This window comes from Alligator sinensis, unplaced genomic scaffold (assembly GCF_000455745.1).
Source record: "Alligator sinensis unplaced genomic scaffold, ASM45574v1 scaffold1297_1, whole genome shotgun sequence".
Taxonomy (NCBI): Eukaryota; Metazoa; Chordata; order Crocodylia; family Alligatoridae; genus Alligator; species Alligator sinensis.
This window is the reverse complement of record NW_005842901.1, coordinates 195,021-210,441: the sequence shown is the minus strand read 5'-3', so window position 1 is coordinate 210,441 and position 15,421 is coordinate 195,021. Positions and strand designations below refer to the sequence as shown.

The window sequence follows — 15,421 nt, the reverse complement described above, 5'->3', positions numbered from 1 at the left end:
TCTCCCTGCTGGTGCAGCCCAGCCCAGCTCCATAGACCCCTGCCAGCCTGCACCCTGCTCTGGGCCCCACTGGTGCTGGCCCTGTGACTGGTCCCAAGACACTGGTCCCAAAATGGTGACCAGGGGGCAAGGCACCTGTCAAGGGGCGGGGCTACCCATGTGGCCCTCGACAGCTTGCCACAACTTGGTAAGCGGCCCCCCCCCGAAATAATCGCCTGCCCCTGCTTTAATGGTAGCATTGAAGAGGCAATACCATACATACATATACTTGATTCCAAAACAAGGTTTTTTTCCCCCTTTCAGCACTGGGGGGGAAAGCCCTTCATCTTGGATTTGAATACAAGGTGGGCGGGGGTAGGCACCTGCTGTGGCTCTGTCCGGTCAATCGGCAGCAGCGATTGCCGGCCCCGGGACATTGCTGCATGGCCAGGCAGAAGCTACACTTCCATGTGCTCTGTGCCCTGTGCAGGGAATGGAGCTGGAACCTCATCGGATAGTAAGAGGAGAGGGGGAAGGGGGCAGAGGCTGTGGGAAGTGTGGCAGCAGAGGCTGCAGTGGGGGCAGGGGCTTTGAGGAGCAGGCGGGAGGTAGAGACTGTGGGGGATAGGCACATAGTCTACACCCTGTGAGTTCTTAGACCCCTTGCTGGGTCCCACTCTAAGTAGGTGCCTCACGAGACACCCCAAGTCTTATGGGCTAAATGCGTGGCTCCAAAGCCACCCCTTTACCACGCCCCATGCCTTGCAGATGATATATCAATGTTCTCCCTGTAATGAGGGCTTGGTCAAATTCAGCCTTCTATTATCACTGGGCTTTCCACAGCCCTGCCGCTGTACCCCTCTGGTGCTGGGCTCTTCGCAGCCTGCCGTCATGCCCCCTCTGGCACTGTGGCTCCACATGGTAGTTTGCCCCTATGAGGCCTCCTCCTCCCCAGTAGCCTCAGGAGGATCCACCAGAGTACAAACAGCAACAAAAATATGAGCCCCTGGGCTATAACATAATACAAACAGTGCAAGGTGCACGCTGACTCTTTAAAAAGAGACAAACTTCTCCCTGATCATTGAGTGCCTTACAGCCCAGGGTACCTGATAAGCTCCTGGAGCCCCATTAGTCCTGTAAGCAGCATATCAGGCAGCCACAGTGTTTCTGAGCAGTTCTTCACTGCAGGAGCTCCCTCCCCTGGCACCTGCCGGGGAACTAACCCCTGCTAGTTCCAGTCCTGGGGCTTATATGTGCCCAGGGCCCTGCCTCCTTCCAGTCAGTTGACCAGGTACAGGTGCCAGCTGATTCCTTCATTAGCCTTCTGGCACAGCAACCTGCAGCTGTGGAGCTCTCTAGCTAAGCTGCCACTGCCCTTAACGGAGCAGGCACACCTCAGTGCCCTGTGACACAATAAACATTTCTTTAAGGACATCAAAGAAGATGCCAAAGACAGCCAGAGACCTTTCAGGGAGTCAGTTGGGCCTTTAGATGATTCAGGGGTAAAAGGGGTACTAAAGGATTGTCAAGAACCTTAGGGCTAGGGACAGAAATTACGCATAAACCAGTATAAGTGATTGGTAAACCAATTCAAATCTGTAATACAACAGAAGTTCAGTACACATAAACCGCTTTCAAAATGGTTGAAACCGGTTTAAGATAAACCTGAATGGATGTGGTATCAGACTTACCTGATTTAGATTAAATCAGTTTATTGAACATCTGTCCCACATCCCCTTCAGATCCAAATTAACTCACAGACCCTAGTATCTCGGGATGCTTTGCACCTGCCCTGCGAACCCCACTCATGGGGTGGACAGGCTAATCATGGCCCAAGCTATCTGCTCCAACTGGGCAGGGAGGCATTCTATAGCACTCCCTGGCTTCAGGCCTGGGCCATTGCAGGCACTTGGCTGCATTTCTAGAATCAAAGGTGAATGTTCACTTGCTTATCGGTTCAATCTACGCAGTTTAAACTAACCTGCAGAAATTGAATCAATTCAGCCTCAGGCTTTTTGACTGGCAGTATATAAAGTATATATGCTTTATATCTGTCTTTGCTGTAGAAGATGTTAGGGAAATTCCCTCACCAGATCCACTCCTCTCTAAGGACAAGTCTGTGGAGCTGACCCAAACTGAGGTTTCAGTAGATGAGGTCATAGAGGAAAGTGATAAACTAAACAGTAGCAAATCACCAGAACCTGATGACTTTCACCCTAGGGTCCTGAAGGAATTCAGGCTGGAAATTGCCAAACTCCTAACCATAGTATAGAACCTACCACTATAAAACACCTTGGTACCAGAGGACTGGAAAGTTGCTAATGTGACCCGAACATTTAAAAAGGGCTCTAGACAGGATGCAGGGAACTAAAGGCCAGTGAATCTAATGTATGTTTCTTGAAAACTGGTAGAAACAATAATAATTAAAAAAAAGAATGTTTGCACATGGATGAACATGACTTGTTTTGAGGGTGTCAATAAGCAGATGGATCAGGATGAACCAGTTGCCATTAGTGTCTTTGGACTTCCAAAAAGCCTGTTCGAAGGTCCCTCATCAAAGGCTCTTAACAAAGTTAGGTAGTCATGGGATTACAAGGGACATCCATTCATGGATTAGAAATTGGTTAAAGTATATAAATGGTCAGTTTTGGGAGTGGAAAGTAAACAGCGGTGTTCCCCAAGAAGGGAAAGGGAACTTAAAATATCATCATATCCTTTTATAAATCCATGTTGAATCCACATTTTGAATACTGTGCCCAGTTTTGGTTCCCACATCTCAAAAAAGGACATGGAAGAACTGGAGAAGGTACAGAGAAGGGCAAGGAGTGGCTTCCATATGAGAAAACTAAAGAGGCTAGGGCTATTCAGTTTAGAAAACAAATACTTGAGGGGGAACATGACAAGGGTTTAAAAAATATTATATGGTGAAGAAAAAGTAAATAGGGAGTTATTATTTATTCTCTCAATACAAGAACTAGAGATCATAAAATGAAACAAACAAATAGGTAGTAAGTTTAAAACTAACAAAAGAAAGGCAAAAGGCTGGGAGAAATGCTTTTGAGCTATGAAAATGTGACATCTAGCCTCCTACAGGTGCTCAGGGGGGCTCTGTGGCCAGGGCTTTGCTTGAAGATGGGACCTTTCAGGTTCGAGTGGTCACAAGAAACCCCAGGAAGAAGGCTGCAGTGGAGCTGAAGCAGAAGGGAGCTGAGGTGGTGAAGGGTGACCAGGATGATGAGCAGACGCTGGAGCCAGCCCTGAAGGGAGCATATGGAGCCTTTGTTGTGACAAACTACTGGGAGCACTGTAGCAAGGAGAAGGAGGTTGCACAGGTGCAAAACTCAGTGTATCTGAATGCTGTATAACACATTTGTGGGACAGAGAAGGACCTAATAGCTGCAGTGAGAGAGACACATGACACAGTCATTCCACAACTGTGGCTTGGTGCAGTATGACCAGCACCAAGTAATCATAAATCCTGACTCAGGACCTGGTTTTGCAATACTGTCATTGCTGGGTTTGCTGTGATTGCCCTCTGACCCTTAGGGCTCCTGTTTTCAAGCTTTTCTCCATAACCAGGAGAGGTAGAACTGGAGCTTGCTACATAGTGACTCCAGGCGCTGATGCACACTCTGAGTTCTGATCTGCACTAGCAAAGCCCTGCTCATTCTTGCCATTGCCATTGCCCTGCTCCCCGCCTGGCAAGGTAGGCTCAGGAGTTTGACTGAGTGCAGGATAGAAGTGGTAGATGTCTCACTGTCACACACTCTAGGAAGATATTGGCTCTTGCCCTGTTACTGTGCCCTTCGCTGTACCTATTATTCTTTTAGATGTGCTGCTGACCTGTTTTTGCAGGAAAAAAAATCCCTTTGTAAAACAGTAGTCACTATGTCCTCCTCAGCAAGGTGTGCACATCAGAACAGGGAAAGGCCAGCCCTGAGGTGCCCTTAGCAAGCATTGATTTATCCATTTTTGGTAAGGGACCAGCCTCTCCCAGTACCCAAGAACTGTGCACTGAGGAACAGTATTTCCTAGTCCTGGGGAGGTTCTTGGAGCATAGGTGCATCCCAGGTGGAGAGTTTGACTCACAAGAATCACCCACATTCACTGTTTCCCTTCCCATACCTGATCCATGCATAGGGCAAGCTGTTGGCTGACATGATGAAGAGGCTGGCCCTGTGCTATGTGGTGTACAGCGGCTTGGAGAATGTGAACAAGCTGATGGAGGGCCGGCTGGAGGTACTTCACTTTGATGGCAAAGGCGAGGTTGAGGAGTACTTCCGGATGATTGGTGTCCCCATGACGAGCGTCCGGCTGCCCTTCTACTTTGAGAACTTCCTCACGGTCTTCCGACCCCAAAAGGCCCGTGATGGGGAAGACTATGAGCTGGGTAAGGGGCCCCAGGGAACCATGGGAGTGTGTAGAATGTAGTTCTTATCTGCTTTCTAATAAAATTTTCTGTGAGTCTATGATATCAGAGGCATGGGGATGGACCAAAGAGCCTTTTCACTCCAGGGGTCTCCCCACACTGCAGTCAGAGGTGTGAGTGCAATGTGGGGAATGTACCTGAGGTAGCTTTAGTCTAGTCAGCTTAGGTAACAACAGTGGTGGAGAGGCAGCAGTCCAGGCTTTAGTGTAGGGTATATAGGCCCACTGGAGACTCAGAGTATTCCTGAAACAGTGCTAACACCTGCTCTTGACACAAACCCTCTGCTCCACTGCTCCAGTTAAGATTTGGTTCTAATATAGAGCTGCTTTCTAGCTTCCAGACTGTGCAGATTAACAGCAACTGGGGATGGAGCCAATAAGGGCACTAAAGGGTGGTACTGGCTTGGGCAACCCTTTCAAATAAGTGCTGAAGCAAAGGGGCCTGTTGCGCTCCATGATCTGGTCATGCGGCATGTCTCAGGAGGATAGCAGGGATGAATGAACCCTCTGCACCCATGGCTCCTTTCAGCAGCATGTGACCCTGATTCAGAGGGAATTCTCTTAGGTCCCTAAAGCCATTTCCCCCTCATGCTGTTTAAAAAACCACCCATTTCCAGTGCCCTAAACCTGTTAACTGTGGCTCTGTGGAAGGCTGGTATGACTCAAATGCTACAATGTCCTTGACTAGAAATTGAGTCCTTCACACTCTTTGCTCTGCAGCTATCCCCCTGGGAGAGACTCCCATGGCTGGCATGGCTGTTGCTGACCTGGGGCCTGTGGTGGTTCACCTGCTGAAGTCTCCAAAGGAGTATGTAGGCCAGGACCTCGGGCTCTGCACTAGCAAGTTCACTGTGGAAGAGTATGCTGCCACCTTGTCGAGACACACCGGGAAGGCTGTGAAAGATGCCAAGGTGGGAAGTGCCTTATTTTATTCTTTCTGTGGGAAGGAACAGGGACCTGGGCCATCAAATTCACCTGAGGAGGTAAAAATGTGCCAATGTCTTCCAGAGGGAACTGACTGGTGGTACTGGTTATTCAAGATCCTAGAAAAGAGGCAGATACTCACCACTCCCACACCATGGTCCTAGTCAAGGTCTAGGGCTAGACATTCACACTGGCCAGTCAGTCCAGAAGATCTTGGTCCCTGGGCTTTCCTTTTAGGCAGGACCAAAACATGGATGCATGCAAGGCCTCTGTGTTGTCCATCCATATAGCCCAAAGCAAGAGGCTGTCTGACTGACATCAGGGGAGTCACTTAAACCAATAGTCATAGGGACCACAAACTGCTCTTCTCATTTTTAGGTGTCCAAAACAAGATGCCAAGGATTACATTTATAGAATGGAGTGCCTATGACTGTGACTGAGGTCAGTGGGAGCTGTGCTTTGACCATATAAAGGACTATAAAAATTCTAAATCCTTCTAAATGCTAAATCCTTTTGGGCACCACACTTCAAGAGGGGCGCGGAGAATCTGGAGACTAGGAATAACGGGTGTAAACTAGTTGAGAGTGGATTTAGGTTAGATATTAGGAAGAAATTTTTCACAGTAAGGGTGGCCAGGATCTGGAATGGGCTTCCAAGAGAGGTGGTGCTATCACCTAGCTTGGAGGTCTTCAAGAAGAGGCTAGATAGTCACCTGGCTGGGGTCATCTGACCTCGGTCCTCTTTTCTGCCAGAGGCAGGGGGTCGGACACGATGATCCATTGTGGTCCCTCCCAACTCTACAATCTATGAATCTATAAAGATCTGACCATAAGTGTCTATAGTTGGGTAGCTAAAGTTAATGGACATTTTTGATAATTTTGGTCTTAACCTGGCTGTGCCTCTGTTCCTGTCTCTTAAATGACACTCTCCCCACCCCCACCTCAAGGGACCGTGGTGGCAATAAACCGCTTAACAGTGGTGCAGCACTAGGACCCTTGAGAAAGCTGTCAAAATGTGCAAGCAGAAATTCTGCAACACTAGGTTCAAGAGTTTAACCTTTTCCTGAATGAGGCAGAGTGTAAAAATAGCATGTAACCTTGTAGTTCTACTGCCTAATGGAAGGATGTCCAACTTTTAAGCCCCTGGGGACCACTTGCCACAGGCCGCACCAGGCCACTGGGCTGCATGCCATACAGACACTCCCTTTGTTATATTGCCTACCCACACATGCACCCCCGTCCCACACGCACACACAGGTGCACCACTTGGTTGCATTCTCTTCCCCCCCTCCAAATACATGTGCTCCTGAACTCACCCTCAGTTCCCCCACAATACACTGCACTGCAGCCCCCAGGAGTGGAGGCAGGAAGTGGGGCAGAGGGACCAGGAGACTGTATGTTGTTGCAGCTGGGACAGTAGGCCAGGCAGGAGCCCAAGGGCTGCAACTTAACCCCTTGTGGGCCACCTGTGGCCTACAGACTACCAATTGGACAGCTCTGCCCTAATGCACAGATCCCAGGGGGTTGGACTGAGGTTGCATAGAAAGGCTTAATTCTGGCATTCCCTCAGTTTAGATTACTTGACTTCGCTGCCTTTACATAGGTTGTGGGTAGTGGTGGTTGTTCTTTTGTATCCATTTTGGATTCTCTGAAGTGCCTGCCCAAGCAAAGTTTGACACACAACCCATTATTTATGCTGCAGAGTTCTGCCAGCAAAGCTACATCAGCTAGAGGTGCAAGACAATTGTATTCATCACTGATGCAGTTCTGGTTGCAAAACCCTAGGTACAGACACAATTCTGTCAGCAGAAGGAAGGGTTTGGCAGCAAAGCTTTAGTTGTTCAGGGGAATTCTGGTAATTCTAGAGGCAGAACAATTCCTGTTAATAGCAGAGTTGCATCCAGAACATGGGTCCTACCTGCATTAGTACTGCCATTGTAGTTAAAGCAGCAGTTCTCACAGGCTTCCTGCCTCTGCCCCAAGCATGCTTCCCCAGAGCAGATTTCTTCCATTAGTCTGACTTGATTTTGGACAGGTCCCTCCAGTTTTTCTCTTTTTTTTGTGCGCTGCCCTGAATTCTGTTTATAGGTTCTATGAAGGCAGTGGATTCAGTAAGTGTTTGAAATATAGGGGGGTTGATTTCCCCCCCCTTTAGAGACAAGAGCTTCCCATAAGCCCCCTGTGGCAGAGCACCTTGGGTGTTTGCCACCTTAAGGATGTGTGCAGGCTGCAGAGGAGCCTGCAGAGAGGAGTGACAGAAAGACAGCCCCCCTCCACTCAGAAGGATTTTAAGGGGGGAGGTGAGTGGTGGTGCACCTTTCGGTGCTTGCCACTTTAAGGGCCTGAGTGGGCTGTGAGGCAGCCTGCAGGTGACTGCAGAGCTAATCAGGCAGTCACATGATAGCCAGGAGGCTACTTGATTGGAGCAAGGCTGAGCAGCCTCAGAATAAGAGCAGGGCCTGAGGAGCAGAGCTAGCAGTTGCAGTTGGGGAACTAAAGGGTGAATGTCTCCTGGTTGGAGTATTGCTGTTCCTAGAACACCTGGAGGTTAAGGGTAGGAACGGTGGGGAAGGAGGAGGGTCCTAGGGACCCAAGGGGTCCCAAGCCCTGAGGAAATGGCTATGGGCCTAGGGAAAGCAAGGCCAGCCTAGGAAAGGGGCTCAGAGAGTGCGGGCCTACCGAAGGGCTGGGCAAGCCCCTGATTACATCTAGTAGTGAGGTCAGGGGCTCAGTTGAGCCCAGTGGAGAAAAGGGGCTGCCTTGTGTGAGATCTCTGGGGGCAGCAGGCCAGCCCAGTAAGAAATTATGGCTTTATGGTGGGGCCCAGAGGGGACTCCTGCTGAGTAGAGAGGTCAGCTGCTGCTACACTGATGCCAGGGGAATCTCAGCTGGTCAAAGCAAGGGGGCCAGGGCCAAAAAGCCAAAGGGCAAGTAAGTCCACCGCAAGGGGTAGGCCAGGGCTCTGGAGAGCTACTGGCACCCCGACTCCTCTGGAGGCGAGGCCAGAGCCTAAAAGAGGATGAAGGTCCCTTCAATGGGGGGGACCTTAGTGCCAAAGAGAGGATAGGCAATCAGCCGGCTGGCAAGCTGTAATGACGGAAGTGGAAGCCCTGACTCCTGAAAGGAGGTATCCTATGAAGGGCTTGAGAGACATGAGGCCAGGAACCGAGAGTAGGCTGTGTGCTGGAAGCTGCAGCAGAGTGCCCAGGGGTGAGTAGCCCAGATGGAAGAAGGAGCCAAGTGAGGGGAAGAAGGACCAGGGCGGGTAAGCCTGCAGTGGTCCTGGGGAATAACCTAAAACTGTACTCTGCTGGGGTTGGATGGTGTGGTGGGACTGCCTGTGGTAGGGTGGTCCCCAGAAAATGCGACACCTGTGCCTCCTTAGTGAAAAGCTCTGGAAAGCCTCAGCCCCTGCTGCCTTGTGGGTAACTTGTGGAGGGGAAAAGCTAGGGGAGCACACCCTGAGAGAAAAGCAGTAGGCTTGGGTGACAACACAGGGGCCAGGAGTGCCTGAGGCCCAATGCCTGAATGAGTGAAGCCTAGCGGGAGGCCAAGAGTGGGGCCCAGGCACATCGACAGACCCCTGAGGCCCAAGGGGTGCAAGGCCCAGAAGCCTCAGTGAGGGGGTGGAGTAGTGACCCCAGTGAGGGGGGGCACAGTGTGAGGGGCTAGAAGCCTCATGTGAGGCAAGGAGCCCAGAGTGTGTGGAAGTTGAGGCCCCCATGAGGGGCTGGAGTTGAGACCCCAGTGAGGGCATGTGGCCAAGGCATGTCTACAGAAACCTGAGGCCAAGTTTTGGCCAGAGACCAAGTGCAGCCCAGTTAAAGGGCCAGGAGAGCAGTAGTGATTGTGGATGCCATCTCCGAGGCATGGGACACAGTATTATCCATACAGGTGAGGTTGAAGCCATGTATTATGCTCTTGGCATCAGAGCATTAAATGGGCAACCTCCTGTGTTTTTCCAACTGCTTTCTTTGATACATCGAGGCGTGGCAGGATGATTAGGGCAAACTGCCCTAGATGGGTGGGCGGGCTGACATTGTGACCGGCCCCAGGGATGACCCCCTGTCACGGTCCCCTATAAGAGATGAGAGGTCTTATGGAGAGGTCCCAGCCTGCCCCATGCCTTTGTAAGCAGCTCAGGTGGTGACAGTGGCAGCAGCAGGTCCTTCCAGCTTCCAGCTGCCACTGCTCCAGATCTCCACTCACCCACCCACCCAAGAGTGAGAGTATAATTTGAACCTTGAATTCCATGATCTTTCCACATGGCTGTAGAGCTGGGTCTGCACTTTGTTACAACCCTCTGCAGGTTTCTTGCCTACCCATAGACTTGTCCCTTTTCTATACAGATTGTTTGTTTATTCCAGGGCCCCAGTCCCTTTTATACACAGCAGTTAATAAAGCTGCCCAATAATCCTGTTTAAAGAAAGGTGAAATTGAGACAGAAATCAAAGCTAAAACTTTCAGCTGTAGTCTGTGCTGTTGAGTACCTCACTTAGAATGTTTAAACTTCCATACAGACAGCAACTGGAGTGCCAGCTACTCAGGCTCTCCAGTCATGTCCTAGCACCTCCAACTGGCACTTCTGGAAAAACATATGTAAGTGTGACAGGAGCAAACTGCCAAGCCTGGTCTCGGTACCAGCCCACCACCTGTCCACGGGCAAACCTCCCACCTCACTCCCTTGCCATGCCTTGTTGTTAAATAATTCAGATGTTTAGGCAGGAGGCTGCCCTTTGAGCACCTTGTTGTTCCCGGATGGTAAACACATGACTCCAACCATCCCTTATCGTGTCCCATGCCTCATAGATGACATATAGTTTGTTACAGCTCCAGCTTCAGCTGGGCCAAACGCAGTGCATTGTTAGGCCTCTTGCACACTGCCCTATTCAGGGCCACACTCACTCTGCCCTCCTCTCACTGGGGCCTCTGACACTCTGCGTGCTCTCACCAGGCCTCTCTTACACTGCTCTGTTTCTGGGCCACATACACTCCACCCTGTTCCCTTTGAGCAACCATGTAGGCCATCAGGATTAACTCTCCACTCCTTGGCCAGCCATGGTGCAGCCTTTTGGGTCTCTCCCACAACCCATATCTGCATGGTGGCTGAGCAATTTACCAAACTATGGGCTGACTCTGCTCTTAGCCCCCCACTGGGCCACTTCACCCCTCCTTTGGGCCAACACTCTGCCCTTACCCTGGGACCTGGGGTCTTACACCCCTATAGGTCTCTCTCTCTAGGTGTGCCTGGCCTCAACTCTGCCCTTTCATTAGGGCCTGGGGTCTTACACCCCCTTTGGGCTCAGGTGTTTCTTTGTAAGTGTGCCTGGCCTTAACTCCTGGATCTTACACCCTTATGGGCTCAGGTACCTCTCAGTAGCATGCCTGCCCCTGCCTCCCTTTCTCTCACAAAAATCCACCGGATGGTAGGGGTTGGGGTTAAGGCACCTTTACCCGCCTTTCACCAGAGAGATAAATGGCCTGGCATTTCTTGGGGACTCCCAGGCCACAGGGAGTCCCACCAGGCCACCCTTCCCCTGCAGGGTGAAGTTTCCAGTCATGCCCAAGACCAGGAGCCTCCTGCCATCCCCATAGCTCCTGCCCTTACCTCCAATATGTTCCAGGTGCAGTAGCTCAGCTGGGTGACGTGACTCTTTTGACAGCTGGCAGCAAACTGCTGCTCCAGCCCCGAGACCTGGGCTCTAAAATGGCCACCCTCTTCAAGCACCTGCCGGCTGCCTGCTCCAGCCCATAAAGTGACAGGCACCCGAAAGGTGCTCTGTCACATTAAGTGATTTATGCTGCGTTGCAGAGGGACCTCCATCTGAATGGAACCAGAACTCCGGCACCCCAAACTCCACACTGCGGCTTCAGCTACTATTACAACTTCACATTTGTGTGTGCACACTTCCTCCCTCCCCCCCAGTTTTGCTCTGTAACACCTCAGAGGAGTAGTTCAAACTGCCTACAGTAATTATGGATGTGTGGTGCCACCTCATGGTTAAATGAATGACAAACAGTATCCTGTTCAGAATTTTATGGTAGTAGAGTGGATGATCCAGGGATTTTGGATTTGGAAGAGGGGAAGTGGGGAGGGGGAGAGGTGCTGCCAGTGATGGGGATCTGGGCAGCAGTTGGGAAGGGCATGGTAAAATCACATTAGTTTATTTCCTACAGAAGCGATCTTCCTATAAAGCACTTCTAAGGACTTGGACTTCATGCTCGCTTCAATTTTATTATGTGACTGCTGTTTTAGCCTCACTCCAAGAAAACCAAATCTAAATGTCACTTACAAATCAATAATAGACCCAAAAAGCAAGTTGCATCAAGGCCCATACCACCATGTTAGAAATATTCCTTTTTAAATTCTCTACAGACCATGTTGGGGTAGAAATTTTACCCCATTTCCAGCAGGGAGGGATTAAGAGTAACATGAACCGACCCCCTAATTCTTGTTCTGACCAGCCAAGACTTCTCTCCACTCCCATTCTTTCTGCAGATCTCAGCTGAGGATTATGAGAAGCTTGGCTTCCCTGGGGCCCAGGAGCTGGCTAACATGTTCCGGTTCTACGCTATGAATCCAGATCGCAATATGGAGCTAACCCTGAAACTTAACCCCAAGGCCAGAACATTTGATCAGTGGCTGGAAGACAACAAAGTCAACTTCAAAACTCTCTGAGCCTCTGTGCAACAGAAACTAGTGAGTATCCCAGAAAAGCACAATCACTGTTGAGCAAGTCTGCATTTTCAGCACAACTTTCAAAATAAAAGGATTTGTTTCTGTAGTTCGGTGAAAAACTGGAGCTACAATAGCCCAGTACCAGATTCTTAATGGTACACAGGGAGCAAGCAAAAGCTCCAGGCTACAGGCATGCGCTGTGTAGAATGAATGATGCACCAGCCTCTCCCAATAACTAATGTAGGGTTACCATATTTCCAGTATCAAAAAAGAGGACACTTGGATGGCGGGGAGGGAACAGGGGGAAGGGGTAAATGATTGTGGGAGGGGGCAGTGATATGCCCTTGCACTGTCTCTGCCCCTCACTCCTAAGCCACAGCTCCCCCCAGCCCTGCTGATGCTTCTCACTCCTGATCCACTGTACCCCCCTCACCTCTGTCGGTGCCCCTCACTCCCAACCTGCAGCTCCCTGCCCTCCCACTCCCCAGCCCTGCTGCCCACACAGCTTGCATGTGCACACATATGCTCTCTCTCTCTGTCCCCCATTCCCCTACCTGCTGGTGCCCACGCAGAGTACATGATTTCCCAACAGCCAGTGACCTAGCCCCACTGCCCCCAGCCCCAAGCAGCCAAGCTGGAAATGCCTGGGAAAAGCCAGAGGCAAAAAAAATCCAGACATGCGCTTGCATTTTAAAAACCCACCTGGACAGGGGGCCAAAAAAGATGACAGGGAGAACTGACTCCGTCGCACTTGCAGGGAATCAGTTAGAGAGGCCAAAGCAGCAATGGAACTCAGGCTAGCATCAAAAATTAAAGACAATAAAAGTCCTTCAGGTATATAGGGAGCAAAAAGAATGCACATGGCAACATAGATCCCCTACAAAACAGACTAGGGCAATTGGTGACAGATAGGAGCAACAAAGCTGAGCTCTTCAATGAGTTTTTTGCATCTGTATTCCTGAACATGGATAAAGACATATCTCCCAGTTGGATTACAGACAGGCACAAGAGGGACACCAACACTTAGCACCGACCTAGTGAAGGGACACTTGGAGGGGCTGGACGTGTTTAAGTCAGCAGGCCCCGACGATCTTTATCCAAGGGTGCTGAGGGAATTAGCCACTCTCGTAGCAGAACCACTGGCAAGACTGTTTGAGCACTGGTGGTGCTCAGGACAGGTCACAGATGACTAGAAAAGGGCCAGTGTGGTCCCTATTTTCAAGAAACAGAGGAAGGAGGATCCAGGTAACTATAGGCCAGTTAATCTCACCTCTATCCTTGGGAAAACCTTTGAAAAACTTATTAAGGAACACATTTGTGGGAGTCCAGCAGGAAAAATAATGCTGAAGGGCAACCAGCATGGATTTATAGCAGGTAGATCCTGCCTGACTAACGTTGTTTCTTTTTACGACCAGGTCACAAAATGCTTAGATACAGGAGTCAAGGTAGATGTCATTTACTTGGATTTTAAAAAGGCCTTTGATGCAGTGTCGTATCCCATTCTTATAAATAAGCTAAGTGGCTGTGATGTAAATGATTACACAGTCAGGTGGGTGGCAAATTGGCTTATGGAACACACTCAGAGAGTGGTGGTAGACGGGTCGGTATTGACCTGGAAAGATATGGGCAGCGGGGTCACCCAAGGTTCAGTCCTTGGACCAGTGCTGTTCAATATCTTCATCAGTGACTTGGATGAGGGCGTGGAGAGTACTCTGTCCAGATTTGCAGACAACACCAAATTATGGCTCCAGGTAAACTCACGGGTGGGCAGGGAACGGATTCAGGCAGATTTGGACAGGTTGGAAAAGTGGTCAGAACAGAACAGGATTCAGTTTAACAAAGGTAAGTGCAAAGTGCTGCATCTAGGGAGAAAGAATCACCAACACACTTACAACCCTCTGGTTGTGGGTCCGGCTTCCGTGCCTCTGGGCCAGGGAGTGCCGGGCTCCATAAGCGAGTGGGAAAGGGGGCCACGAGCCTCCAGGCACTGGAAGGAAAAAAAAGTTAGAGCCTCAGAGTCAAGCCCTGTTTAGTGGGTTTGGATGGGGAGGCCTAGCCAGAGAAAACAGGGGTCAAGCCTTAATAGGAGAGACCCCAACATACCCAAAATAATAGGCAGTCTCCCGCTCAAAAAAAACCCCAAAAAAACTCCATCAAGATGTGGCAGGCGAGATTAGGGTGGGGCCAAAGAATTACAAAGCAGGCCCCAAGGGCGCCCCACGTAAGGCGCGGATAACCAGAAAGATGGCACCGGGGAGGGCAACCTGTTACAGAGCTGTAAAATATTACTGGCCATTTTCACTTAGCTTCTGGTGGCACAAGATCTGATTTGGGTCTTTTTTTCCTCCTAGTTCTATGATCTGGATTTCAGCAAAGCTCACTCTCCCTAAGGAGCTCAAGATTAGACTGAGTTAAATACATATCCCTTTGCTTTTACACTGTTGTAATTAAAGCTGCACTTACCTGACCAACCATTGCAACACCAGGAAGTCACATCAATGTGCACGGAGGCTTCAGAGACAAAGCCAAGGTTTTCTAAAAGTCAAGCAGCTATAATTAACCCTTTACGTATACAGCTTGTGGTTTAACTGAATTAGAGATATGAAGCGGATTTTTATAGCTGGTGATTCCTGAGCTTCCAAGAGGGCACAAATGGAGAGTTAACATTTTCACACAGGCTATTCTCAAAGCTTATGCAGGTGTGACAGGCTAGCCAGTGGCAGCTTGGCCCGGGGGGGTTGGAAAAGTAAAAAAATTATTGGTGGGGGGGACTCCCTTTTCTCCACCAATCAGGCCCCTGGAGAAGAAGAAGGCTGCCCCTGCCCCCTCACCCAGGGGCCAGGTAGAGCCTGGACCTGAGCAAAGATTCACTTCTCACGTCTCCAGATGGGTCCCGACGGCCACCTGGGGGGGATAAAAGGGGCAGCACACCTGGCTCCGAGGAGAAACAACAAGGGACAAAGGAGAGGAGTCCTGAAGAGCTGGTATGAGTTGGCCAGCAGGGTGGAGCAGTTGCCCCAGAAGAGCCCTGGAAGCTGCAGGAGGTGGCTCGGCTCGGTAGCTTGGCACATGGGGTGGTGCGCAGTGAGTCTCCAGTGGGGAGCCAGGGCCTGGGAGACGCAGGAGGCAGCTCAGCTCATTTGGAGCACTGTGCAGGGCAGAACACAGTGGGTTTGAGAGGAACCCAAGCCCCGAGCTGCAGGCAGCAGCTTGGGCCCTTTCTTTCTTTTTCTTTCTATCCCTTGGCATGAGGCCAGAAGGATCCTGGAGGGACTAGAGCCCTGGAGCTGCAAACAGTTGCTCAAGCATTGATGGCTCTGTGGTAGAGGTCTTGCTAGCTACATGGAAGACCTGGGTTCAATATCTGCCCAAGGCACCAGAGAGGTGTGAAGAGGGAATCCTCACTGGGGAG

The 15,421-nt window shown here is 50.3% G+C and overlaps 1 protein-coding gene across 8 annotated transcripts in view; it reads left to right on the top strand.

The window, feature by feature from the left end:
- Window positions 1–15,421, top strand: part of NMRAL1 (NmrA like redox sensor 1) — a 45,196-nt gene that overhangs the window by 6,226 nt on the left and 23,549 nt on the right. For 3 of the 8 annotated variants that reach the window (XM_006035971.3, XM_025192191.1, XM_006035968.3), the window contains 4 exons: window positions 3,073–3,311; window positions 4,120–4,369; window positions 5,128–5,318; window positions 11,830–12,009. In XM_006035971.3, coding sequence (XP_006036033.1) covers window positions 3,073–3,311; window positions 4,120–4,369; window positions 5,128–5,318; window positions 11,830–12,009 — 860 coding nt within the window. Of the gene's footprint in view, window positions 1–3,072; window positions 3,312–4,119; window positions 4,370–5,127; window positions 5,319–11,829; window positions 12,982–14,360; window positions 15,413–15,421 lie in introns of those variants that run through there. The other 5 variants (XM_025192188.1, XM_025192189.1, XM_025192187.1 and 2 more) reach the window with 4 other exon arrangements.